The following is a 26533-nucleotide window of genomic DNA, read 5'->3' on the forward strand; positions in this document are numbered from 1 at the left end:
TTATTATTATTATTATTATTATCTGCATGAAGAATGTCCCAGGTTCAATCCTCAGTGACTCTCCAAGTAGGAAAGCAGTGGTGTAGCATGGTTTGCTGGCACCCGGGAGGCAGAACGTGGAAGTTGAATGGAGCCTGCCACGTTAGCCCAGCTCTTGCCACCAATGCTGCTGTAGTGATGCCATCCCTGAGCCACTTTGCAAGGCTGATGCCAGCCTTGCGAAGCAGCACAGGGCTGGCAGGGCGGCATGAGCCGTACCCCCCCAGGAAAATGCACCAAGGGCCACCGTGCTGGTAGCCTCCCCCGCATGCTATGCCCCGGTAGGAAAGACTCTCTGCCTGAAACCAAGGAGAGCCACTGCCAGTTAGTGCGTAGACAATACTAAACTAGAAGTGCCAATGGTACTTCCTATTTTTGTTCTGGCTCCACCCACCGCTCACCCCCATAGGAAAAACTAAACTTCCCCATTCCCGATTTAATTATTGGTTTATATATGTCTTAATTACAGCATTGTTTCATGTACTAATTAATTTAAATATTCATATCTCACTTTTTTGCCCTGTCTTTAATTATGTATACAAATATATTTATGTGCTGCTATTCGTTTTAAAAAAACCAGAGCGGTTTGTATCAATAGTACACAGAACCATAAGCGTTATGCATAGAACCATCTTTCCAAATGGCGTTCTGGATGCACATTTTTAGCTGAATTTTAAGAGGGCTCTTGACTGCCCATCCACTGCATTTGTACCAAATCAGATGTCCAGAAGAGGACAGCTTGTATCAGAATATAAAATCCAGAAAACCATCCAGAAAAACTGTCAAAGCAGATTTGTCAATGGTGAGACCAAAGATATAAGGTGCTGAGGAACCACCCCTACCCCTTATTCCATCCATGTCAGTGATTGAGGCTGCTTCCACACTCACTGGGCATTTCCTTTAGCGTAGACACATTTGGCTCCCTCATTTTTAATAGGACATCTCCCTCTCATGTTTCCTCTGTCCAGCTTCCACTTGGTTTGCTTTTCTGTAGCTCAGATGGAACCCCATGGAATGGAATAGCTGTACCATTTCCCCTGGTATAGATGGCCACCAGACTGCTATTCTGGCTGGTTAGATGGTCCCAGCCACTTTCCAGATTGTGTTATAGCTCTCGAAGACTGCATCTTCTCATATGAACTGGCCCAGAGCTTGTGACCATCATTTGAGGCCCTTCTTTGTGCCCCCCCTCCATGGGAGGCCTGGAGGGTGGAAACAGAAGAATGGACCTTTTCAGTGGTGGCCCCTCATTTGTGGAATGCTTTTCCCAGGGAGGCTTGCCTGGCACCCTCTAGTTTTACACACCAGGAAAAAGCTTCCCTTTTCTCTGTTCTTTTGGTCCTTAATTTGAAGGTTTTTTTAAAAGAATTTGTGCCCTCTTTTGGTGGCGCAGGATCTGCTAGAGCCCTCTTTTATTTGCATAGATGTGCTTGCTTGTTTTTTTACATTTTTATTTATTGTATTTATTGTAATAGGCTTTAGTATTTCTACTGTGTTATGTAAGTCAATTTGAGCGACATTTATGAGTAAAACAATTAAGAAATTTGAATAGCGGCAAACATAAATAATAATAGTCCAATATATCCTGATATGCCCCGCAGAGAACCTTAAGGTCCTTGAATAATCATAGTTTAGAGGTCCCGGGCCCTAAGGAAGTCAGATTATCCTCTACCAGGGCCAGAGCCTTCTCAGTGATGGCTCCGACCTGGTGAAATGCTCTGTCCCAGGAGACCAGGGCCCTGCAGGATTTAACTTCCTTCCACAGGGCCTGTAAGACAGAGCTATTCCACCTGGCTTTCAAGTTGAACTTTGCCTGATCTTTTATTCCACTTCCTTCCCTCCCCCTCCCCTTTTATGAAGATTTATGAAGTGGGGTGCCACAGGGTTCTGTCTTGGGCCCGGTCTTATTCAACATCTTTATCAACGACTTGGATGATGGACTCAAGGGCATCCTGATCAAATTTGCAGATGACACCAAACTGGGAGGGGTGGCTAACACCCCAGAGGACAGGATCACACTTCAAAACGACCTTGATAGATTAGAGAACTGGGCCAAAACAAACAAGATGAATTTTAACAGGGAAAAATGTAAAGTATTGCACTTGGGCAAAAAAAATGAGAGGCACAAATATAAGATGGGTGACACCTGGCTTGAGAGCAGTACATGTGAAAAGGATCTAGGAGTCTTGGTTGACCACAAACTTGACATGAGCCAACAGTGTGACGCGGCAGCTAAAAAAGCCAATGCAATTCTGGGCTGCATCAATAGGAGTATAGCATCTAGATCAAGGGAAGTAATAGTGCCACTGTATTCTGCTCTGGTCAGACCACACCTGGAGTACTGTGTCCAGTTCTGGGCACCACAATTCAAGAAGGACACTGACAAACTGGAACGTGTCCAGAGGAGGGCAACCAGGATGGTCAAAGGCCTGGAAACGATGCCTTATGAGGAACGGCTAAGGGAGCTGGGCATGTTTAGCCTGGAGAAGAGGAGGTTAAGGGGCGATATGATAGCCATGTTCAAATATATAAAAGGATGTCACATAGAGGAGGGAGAAAGGTTGTTTTCTGCTGCTCCAGAGAAGCGGACACGGAGCAATGGATCCAAACTACAAGAAAGAAGATTCCACCTAAACATTAGGAAGAACTTCCTGACAGTAAGAGCTGTTCGACAGTGGAATTTGCTGCCCAGGAGTGTGGTGGAGTCTCCTACTTTGGAGGTCTTTAAGCAGAGGCTTGACAACCATATGTCAGGCGTGCTCTGATGGTGTTTCCTGCTTGGCAGGGGGTTGGACTCGATGGCCCTTGTGGTCTCTTCCAACTCTATGATTCTATGATTCTATGATTCTACCCATTCTGGGATCCCACAACTAATTCTCCCCTGGTCTCCTCGCTGGCCCAAAAAGGACTAATTTGGCCAGCTAGCCCTGGTGATCATCTAATGTTTCTTGGATGGATTTCCCCCCTAAGTTGATTTTTGAATTCTGAATTCATTGTTATTTTCGTTTTATACTGTATTTTATGCTGTTTTTTGTTGCATCAATTAAGTGTTTTAAATTTGTTGTTAGCCACCCTGAGCCTGGTTTTCTGAACCAGGAAGGGTGGTGTGTGTGTGTGTGTGTGTGTGTGTGTGTGTGTGTGTGTGTATCACCATATTGACTCACCCTGCTTTAGAAGACCATCTAAAAAGTACTTCTGTAGCTTCATCATATTCTGTCCAAACCGTTTCCCTACGAGTCGCTGGTATGGTTGCCAACTGTATTTCTGCCTCTGCTCTTGTACCATTAATGCTTGAAGTCTGGTTTGAACATGCAGCAGAATGCAATGGAAAATGAGGCGGCTAGAGTCCCACGGACAATGCAACATGGGAGCCCAACATTATGCCTACCCATGGCTCTCTTTGCTTTTACTTTAATAAAGCTGTACAAGGAGAAGGGGACGACAGAGAACGAGGTGGTTGGATAGTGTTCTCGAAGCTACCAACATGAGTTTGACCAAACTGCGGGAGGCAGTGGAAGACAGGAGTGCCTGGCGTGCTCTGGTCCGAAGAGTCGGACACGACTAAATGACTAAACAGCAACAAAAAAGCTGTAGCGAGCTCCAAATTTGTATTGGGCCAGAACCTAAGAGAGAACCTATCCCCACAGGACACATACAGGATAGTTCAATAGCTGTGCTATCATAATGATTAAGGCCTTAAATGATAATTTTAGGTCATATGTTAGTGACTAAGTTCTAATTTATATATTTTTTAACTGTTGCTATATCTGTATTATGTTGCTATATCTGTTGCTATATCTGTATCATGAGTCTGACCAAACTGCGGGAGGCAGTGGAAGACAGGAATGCCTGGCGTGCTCTGGTCCATGGGGTCACGAAGAGTCGGACACGACTAAACAATATCTGTATTGTTCCTGTTATAAAGGTAAAGGTAAAGGTACCCCTGCCCGTATGGGCCAGTCTTGACAGACTCTAGGGTTGTGCGCTCATCTCACTCTAGAGGCCAGGAGCCAGCACTGTCCGCAGACACTTCTGGGTCACGTGGCCAGCGTGATGAAGCTGCTCTGGCGAGCCAGCACAGCACACGGAACGCCCTTTACCTTCCCGCTATAAAGCGGTACCTATTTATCTACTTGCACTTAGGGGTGCTATCGAACTGCTAGGTGGGCAGGAGCTGGGACCGAACGACGGGAGCTCACCCCGCCGCGGGGATTCGAACCGCCGACCATGAGATCGGCAAGTCCTAGGCGCTGAGGTTTTACCCACAGCGCCACCTGGGTCCCTACTGTTCCTGTTATACCTAATTGCAAATTCAAATGTATCCCTATCGTGTTTTATGACTTCCTTGATATTGTATGTGGGCTGGAACTGGTCTGTGACCGAAATAATAAAATTTGATTTGATAGTTCAATTGGTTAGAGCTTGGTTATTGCTTGGTGCTAATAATGCCAAGGCTGCAGCTTCAATCCTCCTAAGTGACGGCTGCATATTCCTCAGGGTCCCTTTCCATTCCCATTCTATGAAATTTTCCCTATTGAAATTGCCCTTCCTAATCTGCTTTTCCCATCTGCGATTCTCAATTAGGAAAATGACATGAGGAGGGGCAAGAACTCCATATGTCTCCTCTGTCACGCCTCATTTATCACTACTTTTGTTATGTTGCAATTGTGTATTCCTTCCATGTTGTGAGCCCCCTTGAGCACGGTTTGAACTGTTGAAAGGCGGCACACTAATAGAATTGTGTATGTATACATGCAGCTAGCTCAGGCATCCCCAAACTCGGCCCTCCAGATGTTTCGGGACTACAATTCCCATCATCCCTGACCACTGGTCCTGTTAGCTAGGGATGATGGGAGTTGTAGTCCCAAAACATCTGGAGGGCAGAGTTTGGGGATGCCTGAGCTAGACCTCCTGTGACCCTCCTGTGTTGTGCAAAGCCTGATTATTGCTGTTCTGCTCTGGGAGCCTTTTTTCAGCTGAAAAGCAAGGTTTGAAACCCTTCAAATAAGCTCATAAACCAGTGTGTTTAGCTCCGTTCTCTAGGTACTGGTGCAAGTGTGAGGGAAGGTGGGGGAGAGAGAGCAGAAGGAGAGAGAGAGAGAGAGAGAGAGGGAGGGAGGGAGAGAGAGAGAGAGAGAGAGAGAGAGAGAGATGCTTGCATAAGCCCCTGCTCCACCGCCATCTCAAATCACCTAAGCTAGGGCTTGACCTAGGAGGCTCCCTCACCTGACCCCGTGGACCACTACACTTAATGAGATTAGGACTGTACAGCAGCTTGCATGCAGCAGAACGCTATAGAAATAGCCAAGCCCTTTTCTCTTCCCAGGGCTGGAACGATCTCGTTCTCATTCAGCAGGAAAACAGGGCAAGATGTGCCTGTCCTGCCTTGGCACTCTCCGCTGCTTCTCAGCATGCAAGGTTGGCAGAAATCTGTAGGGCAGCGAAGGAGATGCAGCCGCACGAGCAACAAGGGAGCGCAGCCTAGGTAAACAGCAAACAACTGGGTAGCAGTTGCAATCTGCGGGAGGCAAAACAGCAATGAAAATAAATGATTCTAGGCACTTACTGCTATTCGTGTGAGGGACGCCTTTACTGCGCTCCATTTGTCCCGCCGTCTGTCTATGATGATGATGAACCCGATGCTGGCAGCCTCCAGACTGCAAAATATCCAGAGCAGGTATATGGGGTTACACAGGGCCAGCCCCGTTCCAAGCAATGGTATTGCAGCAAAAGCTCCGTGGCTCGCTCTGAGCTCATGATTAACAACCAGGCTAGGTAAGCAGCAGCAGCAGCGTGAGCAAACCAGACCGGGAGCTGTGTTTGCAGGAAGAGGCAAGCGACTTCCCCTCCTCCTTCCTTCCTTCTTTCCTTTCCCCCCTTTCCCCTCTTCCGCCCCAGCATCAGGTTAGCCGCTTGCACAATACATGAATATTTCATCCGATTGCTCGGGCTGCTTTGCTGCAGATTCCCCAACCAGCAGCGCTGTGAACCATTCACCATCACCTACACGCTTCGGGCTGGTGGGGAGGAAAAAGCCTGGAAATGTTTCAGATAAACCTCACCCCCAGCTTCTCCCCTCTCTGGGGGGAGAGGTGTGAAGCCTTGCCCCCCACCCTGTTCCTCATTGCCCCCCCCCCCATGCAGCTGCCATGCCTGCGAAGCTGGCAGCTACCTATGAAGGGGCGGTATAACATTTGAAAAAGATGTACACATGTGAAATCTGACACATGTAGGACCAAACTGCAGGTTGTTTCCTGGGGTTCTTTCTCTGTAAGACAGATTGCACTACTCACAGGCCTACGTACACTGGATTTTGTGCCCCGATCAAACATTGTGCTCAAATGCTGAAATCTGTCAGAGTTGCCCACTGAGCAGGGCAGAAAGCTATGACATTGCTTGGTGGCCCCAGGAGAGGGCAATCTTTAATTGGGGAAAAAACCCACCTACTTGGAGTTAATTTAGCAACTGGAGGCATTTCCCCTGAACTAAAGACGATCCCCAACAGAAACACTGGAGAAGATTGGTACAGCTGGATGATAAAGGCACCAGCTGGGGTGGAAGCAGAATTCTACCCATCTCTCTGGTTTTGGTCCTAGCCCTATATCTCCTTCCCTAGCCATGCACATTAGAACACCCCCTCCCCCTCTCATTTGGGGTTATGCCTCTTCTTTAAAGTATATATAGCCATCTGATCAATGTCACTGTTGTTCATGCTTCAAAGCCACAGTGCAGTGAATGTCACAATATCCTGTGGGCCTACTAGGTTCTTTTTGATATTTATACTGTAAACCACCCTAAGACGGTTGGATGGTGCCTTCTACGCCCCCTTCCACCAACTCCTGCAGCCAAAGTGGTGCCAAACATATCGCTCTGCTTTCCTTTGGACCACATCAGTGAGGCCAAGATGGGGGTCTTGTTGTCTGGGCAGGCTAGGACTACCAATGGCTTGTGCCCCAGGAAGTCATTTAGAGTGGAGAAGCAAAGGGGACGGAAAGGGATGCCTAACAAAATTCCCTGCTCTCATGTTTCTCTTCTTGAGACCCCAGCAACTTTTTCCCACCATAGTGCTCAAAACAAAATCAAACGTGTGAGCATTTAACCCTGCAGCAGAAAAAAATAAATCTTTTGGTGCGGTTATTTGGAGCAAGAAAAGCTATGGGCAGGGAAATAATTCCTCCACCTCTCACTCGCCTGCTTCTTGACTCTTAGGCAGTGGCGTAGCATTGTTTGCTGGTGCCCAGGGCACGCTAGGCAGGTCACAGAGGGTGAATAGAGCCTGCCTTGCCAGCCCAGTCCTTGCCGCCGCTGCCACTGAAGTGATACCCCACCCCACTGGAGCCAAGCAGGGCCATGCTGCGCCACCTGTCAGGCAAATCCCCCCAACGCCTGCAGAGAGAACTACCCTTTGCCTCCCTCTGCCCAAACCGGGCATCCAATTGGATCCAAACATAGATAAAATCCTGCTCATTGATGATCTCAGGAACCATCATGCAAAATTTGGTTATAATATCTTAAGGAAGTGTCCAAATGAATAGTGAAGAGACAAACTACTTTCCAGAATAAATAGTAGATCCTATGAAATATGGCGGCCCAGGAATTCCCTTCTGTGGTGATGTCATGATGACATCCAACCATCCTTTTTTTGGTACTGAGCTATGCAGTGGTGGAGCTTCATGCACCGGCACCGGGGGCGGAGAACAGGCGGGGGCATGACTGGCGCATGTCCTGGGGGGGGTCACGCCGCCCGCAGTGGTGTGGTGCATGTCCTGGGGGTGTGGAGCCCAGCGTGTGGGGGGGCCGCAATGTCACCCCACTGGGATCATGGTGCCAGGGGCAATGCGCTCCCCCAGTCCCCCTCTTGCTCTGCCAGTGGAGCTATGTGGCACAGAGGAAATGTACAATTGTAACCAGCGGAGCTGTGTCAAGACATTTTGCTGTATGAGGCAGCTGCCCTACAAAAGCCAACCAGATCAGAAGTTGAATCTTACATTATCCTCCGCCATATCTCGAGGACTCAAGCTTTTTTAGGAGGCACAGGGCAGGCCCCTACATACAGCTCTCTCCTCCAAAACCAATCCAGCAGCTGCCGCCTGAGGCAGCCACCTCCCTCTGTCTAATGGTAGGGCCGGCCTGTGGGCAATCTGCCAACCACAATGGAAATGGAAGCAGTGCAAGCTACTAAAAATGTGGTCAACACATTAAAACCTCTCAGGCATTGTTCACTATATAGAGACTATTAGCAGAATTTCACACAAAGCCAAACCACACACTCCTGTTACATCAGGATACCAGTATTTAAAAAATCAAATCCAAGAGCTAGTGATGTATCCATACAGCTGTCAACATACATATATATAAAATCACAATCTGCACCTTACTCATGACACAGAGCTGTCACTGAAAAGAGTATCCTATGTCGAATTTTCTGTCCTATCTCAGCTGCTTTCAGATGGGTGCTTATTATGGTATGGGTGCTTCTCACACATGGAAGTTTCTTCTAGCATCCACATGACATTGTTTATATCAACATGCCAGCCCATATTATTTCCTGGTTTAATCCAATTTACCCTTCCTGGGGGAAATCCAATACAGTACATTAAGAAAAAGCCCTGCTGCTACTGACCTGTCTGTGACATCTCAACGACTCTTTTCCAAATTAAGCCCCTGCCATAAAGCCCCCTTACTCACCTGGGCTCAAACTGAGTTTTCCTGCCATTGCCAGCAGCAGCCCATGAAGTTTGGGGAAACTTTTAATCATTTTTTTTTAGCTTCCAAATGTGGATTTAAATATGATATTATGAATGGTTGTTTCTGTTGCACCTCTTTGTTTACTGTTCTTCTGAGATGCTTTGAGCATAATTTGGAAAAGTACGCCAAGAACTCAGGCCAGTGTAAGTTTCAATAGTGGGAGTGGTCCCTACTCACAAATCAATAGTCAGTGCTTTTTTCTCGGTGTATTTAATAACAAGAACTCCAACTTATTTAATTTGGAAAAGTGGCATATGAAAAGCTAATGATGATGATGATGGAGGGAAGGAAAGACCAAAGTAATGATTTGTTTGTTTCATTTATTTCCCGCCTTTTCCTCCAAAGAGCTTGAGGTGCTGTACGTGGCTCTTCCCCACCTCATTTAATCACCGCATCAACCCTGTGACATTCGTTAGGCTAAGAGGCAGGGACTCACCTAAGGTCACCCAGTGAGCTTCATGGCTGTGTCAGGATTTGAACCCTGCTCTCCCAGGTCCTAGTCCCACACTCTAACCGCTACACTATACCAGCTCTCCAAAGCTGGGATAGCTCAGTTCAGCGGCGTAGCGTGGGTTGTCAGCACCCGGGGCAAGGCAAGTAATTTGCACCCCCTAACCCGGGGCAAGGCAAGTAATTTGCGCCCCCTAACCCGGGGCAAGGCAAGTAATTTGCGCCCCCTAACCCCTAACCTGCCGCCGCTGCCAGCTTCTTCTTGCTGCTGCCTGGTCTGGTCTGGTGTGGTTCTCTCCTGCGCTCAGCGCTGCGCTGGGCGGCCGCTGCACTGTCCCTCCTCCAGATAGTCCCTCGCTCTCTCTCCGCACCGCACGCCTGGCACCCCCCCCCCACAGTGGGCGGTGACCCAGCGGCTTGGATCGGATTCGCACAGCCAGCACTGCAGTGAGAGAGAGTGAGTGAGCCAGGTAGGGGCAGAGAGCTGCGAGTGTGAGCGCCCCCCCCAGATGTTGCGCCTGGTGCGGCCGGCCCCCCCTACACCCCCCCACGCTACGCCACTGGCTCAGTTGGTAGAGCATGAGGCTTAAATTCAGGCTTGTGGGTTTGAGCCCCATGTGGGGTGAAAGATTCTTGCATGTCAGGGGGCTGGACTAGATGACCCTCGTGGTCCCTTCCAACTCTATGATTCTATGAGGTGATTCTACACATTTGCAAGGAATAACTCAACATGGAGATACATTTTTTCGGTGACAGCCTCGCGTCTTGCATGCATTAACACGCAGCTACACTTACAGGGCACATTAAATTGCACAACACACCAAAGCTCCACAGCAGGTAAAGTTGCAGAAACCGTTAACGTAGCTCCAAAGTGTGTTATCAAATACGTAAACACAGAAATTGCAAAGGCGGCTCCCACATTCACCAGCAACAAACTCAGCCTCTTCCAAATTTTGATTTTATAAATGCTATACGCAAAGCTCATCAACAATACTTCTTCCTCAAATGAAGCTCCTTGGGTGGTTATGTTCCTCAATTGCATTGCCAAATATGTATACGGGGATATATTTATACACAAATGCCATATTCAATCTGACATTTGTTCAATTACACAATTCTCCTCTCACAAAAGATATAGGCAGAATTCACCCCAATAGTTGTTGTTTTTTTACTCACTATAAACCAAGCTCCCCAAGGGAGAATCACATATGAAAATTACTTTTATTTCATTTATTTAGTATTATATTTAAACCCCACTTTTCCTCCAAGGAGCTCATGTTCAGGGGGCATACGTTTGTATCCTCACAACAGCCCTGTGAGGTGGGCTAGGCTGAGAGGCAGTGACTGGCCCACGGCCACCCAGTGAGCATTGTGGGGATGTGAACCCTGGACTCCCAGTTCCCAGGCCAGCACCCTAGGCCAGGGGTAGGCAACCTAAGGCCTGTGGGCCAGATGTGGCCCAATCACCTTCTCAATCTGGCCCATGGATGGTCCAGGAATCAGCATGCTTTTACATGAGGAGAATGTGTCCCTTTATTTAAAATGCACCTCTGGGTTATTTGTGGGGCATAGGAATTTGTTCATTTTTTTCCTTCAACATATCGTCTGGCCTACCACATGGTCTGAGGGACGGTGGACCGGCCCGCGGCTGAAAAAGGTTGCTGACCCCTGCCCTAGGCTGTGTGGGTTTTGGGTGTCAGAGGGGAAATACGCCAAAATGGGAGGTGCCGTAAGGTGTTCATTTGGGCTTGCCCTGGAGAAAGCGGTGAGCTAATTTGGGCCCACAAGCCATCGAGGAGACTGGCGGTCAGACATACCTGGGGATGCTAGTCAAATACGTCACGACGTTCAGAAAATCTTCATCAGGGATCTCGCTGAAACCTGCGTACTCAGGGAAGGTGATGATGGGGGCACCATCTTGCCCTCTTCCTCCTGCAAGAGAGAGGGGACCTCAGTGGGCTAAATACAGATCACAGCGGTCAATTCTCCCCTGCCAACAGCGTTTCATCAAATTGGTGTCATTCACAAAACGAAAACAACATACATCAACTTTTCCCACTAGCCAATAACTCTTCTGATTATTATTTATGAATCGACTGCAGTGCCCTGGAAGTTTGCTCCTGGGGTGAATTATCCTGTCTGAGGAACGTATAATATACCGGTAAGTGCTTACAGGGAAGGAGATGAGGGCAAGCATGGTAAGAGACCAACGAAAGCAAATGCAGTCAAGTGCATTACTAAGGTTCTGTTTCAGCTGGGAAAAGGGATCATGACCGTATACACACCTCACCGTTGGAACAACTTTTATTTCTGTCAAGGGCCACATTCCCTTAGAAATAATCTACCAGGAGCCAGATAATGGCAGTGGGCAAGGCTGGAGCCAAAAAATTTCTTAGCACCCCACTCTCTCCCTCACCCCCTCTCATAATCCCTTTTCTATCTCTTTCTGTACCCCTTCCCCGCCCCCGCTCCCAGCCACCTGTACAAAATGAATCCCCATGAAGTCACCCCCCCCACACCTTACATGGAAACTCATTTAACTGAACCTTGACAGCCCATTCCTATTCTTCAGCAAAAAGCCATTTTTGGAGGGGGGCAATTTGGAGTAGAGGATTTTTTGGGGGGGAGGGGTGGAGTATTAAGCCCCGCCTGCTACTTCTCCACTCCAAAATGTCTCATTTCTAAAGCAATTTTTATAAGGGGCGGGGTAACAACTATCAGGTTTCTGTTTGTATACAGTGGACGTTTGGGTTGTGAACGTGATCCGTGCGGGATGCACGTTTGCAACCAGCAGCGTCGCGTCTGCACAAGCGCGGGTTGCGATTCGGCACGTCTGTGCATGCACAAAGCGTGATTTAGCGTGTCTGCACATGTGTGACCGCCGAAACCTGGAAGTAACCCGTTCTGGTACTTCCGGGTTTCGGCGGTCCACAACCCGGAAAAACGCAACCTGAAGTGTCTGTAACCCGAGGTATGACTGTAGAGGCATTTGTTGGCGCAGAATGCGAAACACACTGAATTTCTCCTGCATCCCTAGTGATCAGTTTCCTTATCAAGCTACAGTTACCAGGGTTTGCGGAGGGAAGCCATGGCACTTAAGCTGGTATATAAATTCCATGCATCTACCTATAGACATAAATGAAAAATGCAAATACAGGAAACACCCACCCCAATTCTGCCTGTATTTGAGCGCATTTAACAGCCAAAGCAATGCAAAGAAATAGAGGAAAACAACAGAATGGGAAGAACCAGAGATCTGTTCAAGAAAATTGGAGATAGGAAAGGGAATATTTCATACAAAGATTACCATAATAAAGGACAAAAGTCATAAGGACCTAACAGAAGCAGAAGACATCAAGAAGAGGTGGCAAGAATACACAGAGGAATTATACCAGAAAGATATGGATGTCTCGTACACCCCAGGTAGTGTGGTTGCTGACCTTGAGCCAGACATCCTGGAAAGTGAAGTCAAATGGGCCTTAGAAAGCACTGCAAATAACAAGGCCAGTGGAAGTGATGGTATTCCAGCTGAACTATTTTAAATTTTAAACGATGATGATGTCAAGGTGCTACACTCAATATGCCAGCAAGTTTGGAAAACTCAGCAGTGGCCAGAGGACTGGAGTCATGATCAAAATGTTTATTCGGCTTTACGCCCATCATAAAGCACAACACACAAAACAAATCAAATAAAACAGCGGTCTCGTACAAGCCTCAAGTAATATAGCACAATTCACAGCTCACAAGGACAAATATTGGCAAATCAAAACAAAAAATTTAAGATTAAAGTTAAAAATTTAGGCACTACGCTAAAATCAATATCTGATGTCATTATCAAAAATTCTTATAACTATCAATAATCAGCTAACATTCCATTCCGTCTCTTGTACGAGAGGACGGCTGTTAGGAATTTAGCAACCTGTAGAGTAATATAAGAATCTACATCTTGAAGAACCCAGGCAAGCTGTAGGTCTACTGGTTTGTCAGCCATAGGCTGGATTATGGAGTTTAGTATACTAGCACGAGCTGAACTGTACATAGGGCAGATAAACATAACATGATGTAAAGATTCAGATGTTTTCATTTCACAAGCACACATTGAAGGGACTTGGCCCTTAGTGAATCTATGTCTCAGCACGTTTGTTGGAAAAACATTGAACCTGGCTCTAATGAAGGCATATCGGTGAGATGCGGCTATAAGCGATGTTAAGTAGGACGGAGCACGATAGATAGGGGTTATGCCGAGATTTAACGGCGAGCAGGCTCCACCACCAGCTAAGAAATTTTGGTATAGCTCCACATCATCCAGCCTTTGATTTATACACCTTTTTGCCGCGTTTAGATCCAGTTTGAGCAATTCCGTGGGCGAGATCTCATAGGACAGCAATTTGGCATGGATTTTTCCTGACCACAAATTTGTGAAGTCATCCCGCCACATGCTTTGAATGAGATAGTGGTTCGGGAGTTTATGCCATAGGGATATCCAATAAATCAAAACTCTCCTCCATAAAACTAACTCCACTGAGGGGATCTTCATTTCTAAGCGAATAGCCGCATTACTTACGCATGTTGGTAGTTTTAAAAGTCGGCGTAAGAATTGGCTTTGAAGCGACTCTAAAGGTGAGAGGTTTGCAAAGGCAGCCCATAAAGGTGCAGCATAGGCCATTGTGGCCATCACTTTGATGCTATACACTTTCAAGGCCGCAGGGATGAATAAGGCCCCCTCAGAGTAGAAAAAACGGAGGAGGGAGTGTGATAGGGCTTTTGTCTTGTTTTGAAGATATTCAACGTGCGCTTTCCACCCTAAATTATATTGAAAATAAATTCCTAAATATTTAAATTTATGTACTTGTTCGATTTTCGTGCCCTCCAATTTCCATGAATATAATTTTCGACTCCTTGAAAATATCAGTACTTTGGACTTGGAATGGTTGATAGACAGATGATTAGAATGGCAATATGACACAAAAATCTTTAGTGCCCTCCTTAAACCCACTCTGGAGTAGGAGAGTAGTACCGCATCATCTGCATAGAGAAGTAAAGGACAACGATAATCTGCTATACGGGGGGTGTGGATAATTTTTTGTGAGTCGATTAATGGGTTCCTCATATCACTGATAAATAAGTTAAAAAGAAGAGGTGCTAAAATACAACCCTGGCGTACACCCTTATTTACTGGCACTGGGTTAGTTAGGTCTCCAGCAGGGGATATTCTTACCCTGGCCACGGACCCGGCATGAAGTTGGGAGATAAGCCACAGGAGCCTTCTGTCTATTCCCCAGCAGGCAAGTTTATCCCATAGTAATTGCCTCGGAATACTATCAAACGCAGCTTTCAAATCTATGAAGGCTGCGCAAAGTTGGCCCCGTCGAGGTGTCGAGTATTTCCGGGCTAAGTGATAAAGAATAATTGCCTGGTCTGTTGTGGAACGGTTTGATCTAAATCCAGCTTGCTCATGCCCAATCAGGTCAGCCTCAACTGACCACTTCATCAACCTTGCCAGCAAAAAACGGGCATATATTTTCCCAATGGACGATAGCAGGCTGGGAGGACTGGAGAAGATCAGTCTACATCCCAATCCCAAGGAAGGGCAGGGCCAAAGAATGCTCCAACTACCGCACAATTTCACTCATTTCACACACTAGGAAGGTTATGCTTAAAATTCTACAAGGAAGGTTCAAGCAGTATGTGGACCGAGAACTCCCAGAAGTGCAAGCTGGATTTAGAAGAGGCAGAGGAACCAGAGACCAAATTGCAAACATGCGCTGGATTATGGAGAAAGCTAGAGAGTTCCAGAAAGACATCTACTTCTGCTTCATTGACTATGCAAAAGCCTTTGACTGTGTCGACCACAGCAAACTATGGCAAGTTCTTACAGAAATGGGAGTGCCTGATCACCTCATCTGTCTCCTGAGAAATCTCTATGTGGGACAAGAAGCTACAGACTAAACGACTAAACAACAACAAAACAGCCAAAGATGATCTGACTTCAAATCGGATCATACAGTACATTTGAACATGCTCCCCATGTGAAGATTTCACACATTTACACTTAGCATATGCCCTGAGGAAGCATGACTGGCCATAGTTTCTTAGCCTGTGCATAGCCGTGTGTGCCTGCAGTTAAACACATGAATGCGCAGACCCCACATCTGCACAATGGTTTGACACTATTTCTTGCAGGAGAGTGTTTTCACATGGGGAAGATTGTTATATGTGGAGCAGACGTATGGCAGCGAAATGGCTTTGGTGCCAAAAAACCTTCAGAGGCAGGGGAATCAGTGACACCTTGTGGAGAAGACAGGTAATGTTGTGCCCGGGGGAGGGGAATGGGAAATGCAAAAGATCAGGAATGGATCATACTTGTGTTATTCACGCACACCTTGATAATTACAAAGCAGAGAGGTGCCTTTATATAACACTAAAAAGGAATGTTCTAAATGCAAAATTGTACTCAAGAGCAGATCCCTTGAAATTAGTGGCACCAAGTTGGCTGTGACCACTATTTCCAATGGACTTGACATGGCTAATGCTGGACACAGCCCAATAAATTTAACATTATAATAACCTAAATAAATGTGCACATTGACAGAAGCAAGAGCTACGCTCTGCCAAAATCCAGTAAAGGGTTTGTGTTCTACCAAAAATCAATTTCATCTTTGTTTTGCTGCCCTTACTCTCATGTAACTGTTCAGTTTAGAAAGAGCCACGCAAATATATACTTGATTCCTCCATTTCAAAATATTTTTTAAAATATTGTATTACTTTCACTGTTTAGTTGTTTGTTGCCATGGGCCCCTCAGGGTGAGAGAAAAATAACGTCAACAGCAACAACAGTTATTGTTGCTGCTCTTCTTAACTTTCTCTCACAAAGCATTCTTACTGTTACAAACACATACATATTAATCTCTTGATTAGCACACAGGAAAAATTTCTGTAGAAGCTGAGCTTCTGAGTTACCTAGGGCCCTTGTTGTCATGGCTGGGGGCCAAGGAGTGGTGGGAGGTACCTGGTGGGGAACTCCCCAGGGAAGAAGGCTCGGAGCCCATCAAGTGATGGGGAGAAGAGGGAGAAGGACTGGGAGGAGAAGGTGTCAGAATCTGAAGATGTACCAAGGCTTAGTGAGCAGGAGAGAGGCTGTGGCAGAGAGCAATTCAGACTCCAAGGCTGGAGGGGAAGATGGCCAAGAGGCAGAGATGGGTCACAGCAGGTTTTCTCGGGGAAGGCTCTGGGGCAAAAAATAACCCCCAAACATGCTTGGACATGGAGCTGTGCCTGGAAAGTGTGGGTCAAATGGTAAGAGTGGATAAGCCCTTACATGGTCACAGACATATATATATGGACGCGGGTGACGCTGTGGTCTAAACCACTGAGCCTCTTGGGCTTGCCAATCAGAAGGTCAGCGGTTCGAATCCCTGCGACAGGGTGAGCTCCCATTGCTCTGTTCTGCCAACCTAGCAGTTCAAAAGCATGCCAGTGCAAGTAGATGAATAGGTACCGCTGTGGTGGGAAGGTAAACGGCGTTTCTGTGCGCTCTGGCTTCCGTCACAGTGTCCCATTGCGCCAGAAGCGGTTTAGTCATGCTGGCCACATGACCCAGAAAGCTGTCTGTGGACAAACGCTGGCTCCATCTTCCTGAAAGCGAGGTGAGCGTTGCAAATCCATAGTCGCCTTTGACTGGACTTAACCATCCAGGGGTCTTTTACATGGGTCACCAATGCAGGCAAAGCCTGAGTCTTTTGCCCGCTCCACAGTGGCATTACCTCAGCTCAGACTTCAGAATTTATCTTTGGCATGTTGGCCAAAACAGTTTAGCCATCACCTAGGCTGAACTGGCATTCGCACCCAGGACCAAGGCCCGGAGCTAAATTGACACATTTAGCAAAGCAGCTTCTCAGATCGCTCTCTGCATCTAGCCAGTTAACAAAAGATGTCCATCAACGATAGCTGATGGAGGAAGCAGATCACGCAGCTGTCAAACCTCAATCTTCTCTCATTTGTCTCTCTCTGCCTGTCTTAGGGGGAAATGAATTAAAACGAGCTTTGCTGCAGTGCTTATTGTGCTCAGATTATGCAAATTCCTGCAGATTTCTCAACGGTCAGAAACCTGCAGTCATCTACATCTTTTGTTTTCTAGATTCCTAAAGGCATAATGCACTTTAAAAAAACAAAAACGGATTTGATTTCCTTTGCTCAAATATCAACAGTAGATTACTTATAGTAGTGATTCCCATGTATTTTACTAAAAAGGACATTCCAGGGGAGTTATGGCTATGGGGGTAAAATGTATAAAAGGTACAGATCCCTTTCACAATGGCTGAGGATCAGGATAATTATTCTCCCTTACCAGAGCTCACAGGTCAAGTCTGACAGGTAACCTGTTTTTGTCTCCACAGTTTAAAACCATGTGCCCCAATGCAGGACTTCTATAGCTCTGCGGACGGTGCTTTGCAAGCCCAGACAATCTGCTGATCACCGGGGCTTGCAAAGCACCATCCACAGTGCTACGCAAGTACCAAAAACCAGCTGTTTGTCCGTGCTTGCAAAATGCTGTGCAAGGGACTTTGAAGGTGCTGCCAATCAGCTGATTGCTGGTGCCTGCAAACTCCAATTTGGCAAATATATTATGTCAGGGGAAGGGGAAGCTGTCATGGCTTAGCTATAACAGCCTTACGGATGAAATAGGGAGGTGTGGCGGGCACTAGTTATGTCTGCAGGCCTGAGGTTCCCCACCGCTGCCTTAAAATGAAAAAAGGGACACCTTTCCTCTGAAACTGCAAAAGAGTCTGGAATCTCTGGCAAAATGAATTATACCCATAAGCATTGTGTCTCACGACTCATTCAGAAATTCATGGACAGTAAAGTTGCCCACTCCCTGGAACTCAGGTGAGCCAGAAGGCTAAAGGAGGTAGGGGCTTCTTCACACAGTGCATAGCTAAACTATTGAAACTGCCCCCACAAGATTAGTGAGGCACAGCAACTTAGAAGGTTTTACAGGAGGATCAGACAAATTCTGAAGAGAATAAGGCTATCAATGCCCACAAATCACTCTTGCATACAAACTGTTAAGTCGTGGGTTGACATAGCAGCCGGCACAGCGATTTCTTCAAGTAGCTCTTTATTATGGTAAGCTGGAATAGAACTGACTGCGAACAGCTCAGCCGGCCTGTATTTATAGGCAGCCGGCTGTCAACATTGTAACCACAACAGCCCAGAGTTCCCGCCTAAAATAACAGACGCGGACCTGAGTGAAAACTATCTACAGACCTGAGTGAAAACTATATACAGTATCCCCCTGTTGGCCCAGGGTGAAACTACACTACATAACACCCCTCCCCACCGAGATAAGGCGTTAGTTACAATCGTAATGGTTTCCTTATATACAGCACTACGCGTAATGGTTCAATTAAGCACAAAAGCATATCGGTTACATTTCCCATACTTAGACCAACAGTGATACCTGTCCAACAACATAGTCCTTTAAATAAGTTGGGCGCTTGGAAAATCTGCCAGACCGCCGGGGACTGGTAGCCAAGTCCGGAGGGCCACACAGTTCTCGCTGAGGCTGTGGTGCGACCCTAGGTGGCGTTGGAACCAACTCCCCTGGATCCGCTGCTGTGGGTGGAGCCTCCGCAAGTGGAGTGGTCTGAGTCTGTTCTGAAACGGCTTGGTTCGGCTCCACGCTGGCAGTTTGCGAGGGAGGTGTAGGTGGGGCCTCGCCATCTGTACGTGTCTCTTCTGGAGCCGCAAGCACAGTTGGGGGCACCTCGGTAGTGTCCAAGTCCCCAACCCTGCGCCTAAGCTGGTCTATGTGCCGTCGCCACAAGCGTCCGTCTTCGAGTGCCACCTGGTACGAGCGAGGTCCCGTGACTCCCACTACTGTGGCTGGCACCCAAGGGATGTCCCCCACATAGTTCCGGGCAAAGACCTGGTTTCCTGGGACAAATGACCGTGGTGCGTTGGCACAGCCTGGGGGTTCAGCCACGGCAAAGTCTGGGTGTAGCCGGTCGAGCGGTGACCTGAGGCGGCGGCCCATAAGCAGTTCAGCAGGACTCCTCCCTGTGGCCGCATGAGGGGTGATGTGTTGCACGAACAAGTATTCGGCGACCCGCTCATGCCAGTCTCCCCGGTCCAGGCGCGCCAGTGCCTCTTTTGTCGAGCGCACCATTCTTTCCGCTTGCCCGTTGCTGGATGGATGAAAGGGTGCCGTTAGGGCATGGCGGATGCCCAGTCCCAAAAGATACCGCTCAAACGTGCCTGACGTGAACTGCGGTCCGTTGTCAGAGACAAGGACATCAGGACACCCATGCGTTGCAAACAGGCCTCACAGCACCCGGATGACAGCTTCGGTAGTGGTGGAGGGCATCAGGGCGACCTCCAGCCATTTGGAATAGGCGTCCACCACTACCATAAAGGTCCGGCCGTGAAAGGGGCCAGCCAGATCGATGTGCACCCTCGACCAGGGTGTCTTTGGCGTCTCCCAGGTGTGTCCCTTAGCTGCCGGTGGTGCAGGCCTCGACTCCTGGCACGCTTGACAGGCGGACACCCAGGCAGTGTTGGCATCGTCCATATTAGGCCACCAGACGTAACACCGAGCCAACGCCTTCATTTTGACAATTCCCGGGTGGCCAACGTGCAGAGCCTCCAGGACGCGCTGACGGAGTCCCTGGGGAATCACGACACGGTCTCCCCACAGCAGGCAGCCGCGATGAGCTGAGAGTTCATGTTGTCTGGTTGCGAAGGGCTGGAACTCCGATGCAAAAGGCCCTTGTGGCCACCCCCTCCACACCCAGTTGAGCACCCGGCTGATGGTGCGATCCTGGGCAGATGCGGAGGCCACAGTGGCAGCCGATACAGGCGCTGCCGGAAGATCCTCAATCAGAAGGAGCGATGAAGCTGGAGCCGGGTCTTCCACAAATGCTGGAAGAGGGCAACGGCTGAGGGCGTCGGCATGGTCCATCGATTTCCCCGGGCGATGGATGAGCCGGTAGTGGTAGGCAGCCAGGAAAACAGTCCATCGCAGCATGCGTGGTGAGAGGACCGGTGGAGTTGGACGATCACCGGCGAGGAGGCCCAGGAGTGGCTTGTGGTCAGTGATGAGGTCAAAAGTTCTGCCATAGAGGTATTCATGGAACCTCTTCACTCCAGCCACAAGTGCCAATGCCTCCTTGTCGAGCTGGCTGTAATTCCGTTCCGTCGGAGATAGTGTCCTGGAAAAGTAGGCGAGCGGTGCTTCTCTTCCATCTGGAAAACGGTGACTAAGGACAGCACCGATGCCAAAAGGTGAGGCGTCGCAGGCTAGGACCAGCGGCCTGGATTCACTGTACTGTACCAGCACACTGTCTGAAGAAAGGAGAGCCTTGACCGCGTTGAAGGCCGCCGTCTCCCGATGACCCCAGGCCCAAGGCGTCTTAGTGCTAAGGAGTCGGTGAAGAGGCTCAGCCACTGTGGCTTTGTGGGGCAGGAACATGTTATAAAAGTTCAGCAGCCCCAGGAATGCCTGCAACTCCGTTTTGTTCTTTGGGGTGGGGGCCTGCTGGATAGCGCGGATCTTGGATGTGGTTGGATGAAGACCGGAGGCGTCGATAAGATAGCCCAGGAACTCTACCTGTGGAACGGTGATCTGGCACTTCTCCCTCTTTACCTTGAGCCCGGCCTCCTGGAACCTGGTCAGCACGGCACGGAGGCGCTCGAACAGCTGCTGGTGTGAGTCTGCAGACACCAAGACGTCATCAAAATATGGTACCACGCCCGGAAGCCCTTGCAGGAGACGCTCCATAAGGCTTTGGAAGATGCCAGGAGCCACACTCACCCCGAACTGCAACCGGCGGCAACGGAATGCCCCCCGGTTGGCACGGGAATGGTTGCCTCCGCAGCCAGCACATTCCGGTTGGCCCTTGGACTTCTGTTGGAACTTCCTGCGCTCCCGCTTTGTCTGGTGCACGTCATCGTCTTCACTGGAGGATGCCTCCTCACTGCTGGCCTCTTCATGATGCACCGGAACTGGCTCCCTAGCAAGACGCGGGCTGCTGGACTTGCGGATCTCCTGGGCGGAGCGTTCAGCAGCTTCTGAGGCCACAGCCTCCTCAATGGCTTTCTGTAGCGTGAGGTCTGGCTTGGCTAGGAGACGCCGTTGCAGATGGATGTCCCGGACCCCGCAGACGATTCGATCCATCAGGGCATCGTCTAAGTCTCGGAACTCACAGTGCATTGCAGCCTGTCGCAGGGCGGTGGTGTAGTTGTTGATTGACTCCCCCTCTGCCTGGTTCCGGTGGTAGAACGCATGGCGGGCAGCAATCTTGGACGGCTTTGGTGCGTAGTGGTTGCGGAGCTTCTCTTGGATCGTGTCCCATGGTGTTGCCTGGACTGCTTCAGGCGCAACCAATGCTCGGGCCGTCTCAAACACCTCAGGCCCACAGAGGCTGAGGAATAGGCCCCGCTTCCGATCCTTTGATACTGCTGTCAGCTCGTTGGCTTGGAGGTAGCAGTCGAACCGAGCGAGGTAGGAGTCCCATGATTCAGAGGCTGGCGCAAACGGCGGTAGAGGCACAAGTGAAGCCATGATTCCGATGCCGGCGTGAAGGGCGATGGATGGAACACAGTGCTCTAGCCAGAACAGTCAGCTCTGAATTGGTTCTGCCCAGTGATTTCGCTCTGTGATTCAGCTCAGTGATTCAGCTCAGTTCAGAGGCTGGCCGCATCTGGCTGTGCTCTGATGTCCATCTATCCCACCTTCGTCGCCAGTGTTAAGTCATGGGTTGACATAGCAGCCGGCACAGCGATTTCTTCAAGTAGCTCTTTATTATGGTAAGCTGGAATAGAACTGACTGCGAACAGCTCAGCCGGCCTGTATTTATAGGCAGCCGGCTGTCAACATTGTAACCACAACAGCCCAGAGTTCCCGCCTAAAATAACTGACGCGGACCTGAGTGAAAACTATCTACAGACCTGAGTGAAAACTATATACAGTATCCCCCTGTTGGCCCAGGGTGAAACTACACTACATAACACCAACGATGCTGTACACCTTTAGGAACCAGGCAAAAATGTTCCTCTTTAACCAGGCGTTTGGCTGATTGACATCCAAGGCCCTTTTAAAATGTGTTGAGGAGTGGGGAGATTATTGGGTTGTTCTTGTTTTTATTTTTATTGTGTATTTTGTGTTTTCATATTGTAACCACCCTGAGACCTGCAGGTATAGGGTGGTATACAAATGTTGATACGATACGATAATTTTATTGTCGTTGTCCCATACAGAACAATGAAATTGAAAAAATCTACATCAGACATTCAGAAACCAACTAGCCTGCTATCCCAGCTATCCCAGCCTGGTTAGCCTCCTAAAAACTCTGATACCCCATAATTAAATACAGTATACTTCCATAGAGACTACCTTAAACTGCGTTTAAAACCAAGATCGCATTTGAATAGAAACTGTTTCTCTGGCGGCTAGTCCTAGTCTTTATAACCCTGTACCTTCTTCCAGAAGGTAGAAGCTGAAAGAGATCATTTCCAGGGTGTGCACTATCCTGCAGCTTTCTTACGGCACCTGGAAGCATAGATTTGATCCAGTCTTTACAACCCTGGACAGCATTGTTTTTTCCCCTGACCGTGCAGCCCCCAAACCACACACACAGACCATAAGTTAATACACTCTCAACAGTACAGTGGTAAAATGCCATCAACAGGTCCTTTGAGAAATTATAGTAATAGTAATATTATTACTATTACTATTACTATTACTATTACTATTACTATTAATACTATGGCCCTTACTTTCTGTTGCTCCAAGGGAAAATACAGACTCTCTCGGAAGGCCGTAGATTCTCCTTCATTGGAGGTTTTCAAACAGAGATTGGATGGCCATTCACCAGGGATTCTTTAACTGTGATTCCTGCATTGCAGGGAGCTGGACTGGATGACCAACTCTACAGTGCTATTGCTCTATTAGATATGATGGCCAAATACGAAGTCCAGGATTAGTGGCAGCATGCCTCTCGATGCCAGGTGCTGGGAATGGCTATTGCGCTGGTGCCCTGTTTGTGGCCTTCCCAGGGGCATTCAGCTAACCACTATGGGAAAGAGGATGCTCGACTAGACAGGCTTTTGGTACAACCTGGCAGGGATATTCCAGTGTGCTTACACCTAGGACCAACACTGCTTGTGTGTGTGTCGGCATACTTCGCACTTGCCCGGTCTGCAAGCAGATATTGCTGACACGGTCCCAAGTCTCTGGGATTCTTTTTTCACAAGGAAGCTGAGGCTTTACAGCTGCCCCTGGAACTGACTGCTTCTCAAGTGAGGGAAGAGTATACCATCAAGAAGAGTACATCATAACAGAAGAAAGGACATGCATCTTGGTCCCTTCCTTTCTGATTCCACCACTGCTTCCTGCACTTTCAGATTTGGGCTAAAATGTGGAAATCCTTTGTGAAAACATGGTTTTTAGGCTTTTGAGCTCTGGGCGTTCCAGTTCTGGGTTTTAGCAGATAGAGCGAGCTCTAGATCCATTCATCCCGGCTATATATATATATGGCTTTCCCTTTTTCCGTTGAAGGGGAAAACAGGGCACTAAGCCGACTTCCAAGGCAAAAGGAAAGAAAGCTAGCCAAGGAAACGAAATCCCCTCTAATATCTTTGGTGACAGTTTGTCTCAGAAGCTCCTGGTGTGCATAATGGGATCAGTCACATAGGTGCAGACTGCACACTGGACTCATTTGCACATAATTCCAGGCTGTTATTACAAGATGTTGAAATGGGAAGAGGGTGGGTTGCCATTCCCTTTTTCTCCTGGCATAAAAACAATAAAATCTACCAAGGCTTTAGCAACAGCTTCACTCTAACTTCCAGCTATACATCTTTTTCACAGAGGCTTTGTGTACATTAGAAACATACATACATTTAAATATTAATATAATAATACATTAATTCTGGGCACCGCAGTTTCTGAAGGATATGGACCAGCTGGGATGTAAGCAGAGGAGGGCGACCAAGATGCTCAAGGGTCTGGAAACTGAGCCTTATGAGGAAAGGTTGAGGCACATTTACACCACACTCGCTGCAACTCATCCTCACCTCTAATTCTTCTGTTAAACAGAAGAAGAAGAAGCAACTCACCTGCTCAGCTGAAACCTGGGTTCTTCTCCCCATTCTAGAACTCCCAGGCCCTTTCCCTAAATCTTAGGGTATGAGGCTCAAGAGACCTAGGACTTTGGTTGTAGGGACAGTTTTTCACATTTCTGTATTGTTGTTGTTACTATTATTATTATTATTATTATTATTATTATTATTATTATTATACTGCCCTTTGTCTGTAGATCTCAGATACATAATAAAAACAATGACAAAACAAACCATTAGCCTCCCTCCCCCACCCACATTATTACATCAATTTATAATGTTTTAAAACAAGGGCCTCACAAAAATTCATCTACATTTTAGGGTCCTTCTCTTCTAGTATGCACATATTAATGCAATTCTGCCGAATATACATATTTTTACAAGCAATTTCCCCAATATAATGCATTGTTCTATTTTATTTCCACCAGCGTGGGTTTTTACACCTGCTTACCCCCAAACATATGCTGTTCTGGGTACATTTTTTTTGGTTGGGGAACTGCATTATGAAATTCACAGGCACTTGAACATCAACTGATATCTGTGTTTCGGCTCATGTATCCCGGTCACCTATGACAAACTGAATTTGAATGGTGTTTCAGGAAGTACAGAATTGGGTAGGTTTGCATTGAAATGCAAACCAAACCCAATTTTGCCCCTGCCCCTACCTAGCAGCTGCGACAGAGCTTCTCCTGGTTAGCTGTCAACGGGCAATTAAAGGGGTGTGTTTTACCAAAAGCTATAAAACAAATGAATCCCAACCCTTACCTGACAGGATAGCAAACTGCCGGTGAAGCTGTTCTATGATATCCACAGCAACGAGAGGCCTGATCTCCTGTTGCATGATTTCATCTGCGCAAAAAACAGAGAGAGAGAGAGTGAGTGGTGGAAATGAGGGAAACCTCCAGTCAGTTAACTGGGAAGAAGCTCTCTTGCAGATCTCCACAGCAACGCAAAGAAAGAGACCTTTTCGACTTGACCATAGGCTTTCATTTGGTCATATGACTCTTGACGGCACAGACACTTGTGGCGTGCCGTCGACAGAAGAGTCCCATCTCCAGGCTGATTGCTTTCAGCATTTGTCCTCTTGTGTTTTGCAGAAACGGGCTCTTCATAAACGGAGCCTTTGCCAGTGCTGATCGCAGTGTAGCTGAGGGCGATGAGCTTCATGGACTATATTAAGTCCAGGCGTGAGATAAAGCCCCTTTTCAGTCCTTTGAAACAGCACTGCCTATTTTTGAGCAAAATGCTGGTAACTCAGGCCTGCCCCCCATCTGAGTAACAAGCACTTCATTCTTCAAAAGTTACAGAGCGCACAATGATCCCAACAAATTCTTCTCTCCTCTCTGCTTTTTCCACTGCAGCCAGGCTTCTGAAAATCTGGTACAGTCCTCGCCAATAGAGATGCCAACAGTTGATGGAGGGGAAAGCTCAACTTCTCCCCAAGGCTGATTAATCCAGGAGAAGGAGTGTACACCTGCCCTGCATGCATATTTTGGGTTTATACCAATGTCCCACCTCCACCCCAAAATAAAATAAAAATAAAACAAAATCATCAGCTTATGCTCTCAGTAATTGGCATTGGGGCTGTGCACACGCTACACCTTTAAAGTACCGGTAACTTGAAACACATTATTTCCCTCACAGAATTCTGGGGACTGTATTTTTGTTCAGGGATGCTAGGTATTGCAGCTCTGCTCAGGGAAAACTACAGTGCCCAGAATTCTTTGAGGGTAAGGATGTGTTTTGAGTGTGCTTTAAAGATATAGTGAGTACACGACCTAGGAGGAAGTGGGAGGCATTGTGAACACACACACACACACGGCATAAAGTACAAGAAATGACTTTAAGCTATATTTTTAAAATGGTAATGGCCTCAAAGGCCATTCCAGTTGCATGCCTGTTGCCTGAGAATCTGCCTGATGGAAAGAAAGAAAGAAAGAAAGAAAGAAAGAAAGAAAGAAAGAAAGAGAAAGAGAAATTTTATTACTAACACTTAACAGGCTTGCTGGAGGAATGGGAGTGGTTTTGCTTGGGTTCCCCCTCCCCACTCTCCTGTACGTATATTTCATATGAGGTTGCTTCTAAAAATAGACTAGTCCCTGGTATTGAAGGCTTTCCCCTCCTAACCAAAGGAATTTTGTAGGGAAAGGATAAAAGATGAAGTAGTTAGAGTTGC

The 26533-nt window shown here is 47.6% G+C and overlaps 1 protein-coding gene across 10 annotated transcripts in view; it reads right to left on the reverse strand.

Moving 5' to 3' along the window:
• MCF2L2 (MCF.2 cell line derived transforming sequence-like 2) overlaps positions 1-26533 on the reverse strand; it is a 231571-nt gene that overhangs the window by 162986 nt on the left and 42052 nt on the right. For 9 of the 10 annotated variants that reach the window (XM_083503907.1, XM_083503906.1, XM_083503914.1 and 6 more), the window contains 3 exons: positions 25123-25206; positions 11055-11169; positions 5606-5696 (listed from right to left, as the gene is read on the reverse strand). In XM_083503907.1, the coding sequence (XP_083360033.1) occupies positions 5606-5696; positions 11055-11169; positions 25123-25206 (290 nt within the window). Of the gene's footprint in view, positions 1-5605; positions 5697-11054; positions 11170-25122; positions 25207-25320; positions 25475-26533 lie in introns of those variants that run through there. The other variant, XM_083503912.1, reaches the window with a different exon arrangement.

This window comes from Podarcis liolepis, assembly GCF_965112155.1.
Source record: "Podarcis liolepis genome assembly, chromosome: 5".
Classification (NCBI taxonomy): domain Eukaryota; kingdom Metazoa; phylum Chordata; class Lepidosauria; order Squamata; family Lacertidae; genus Podarcis; species Podarcis liolepis.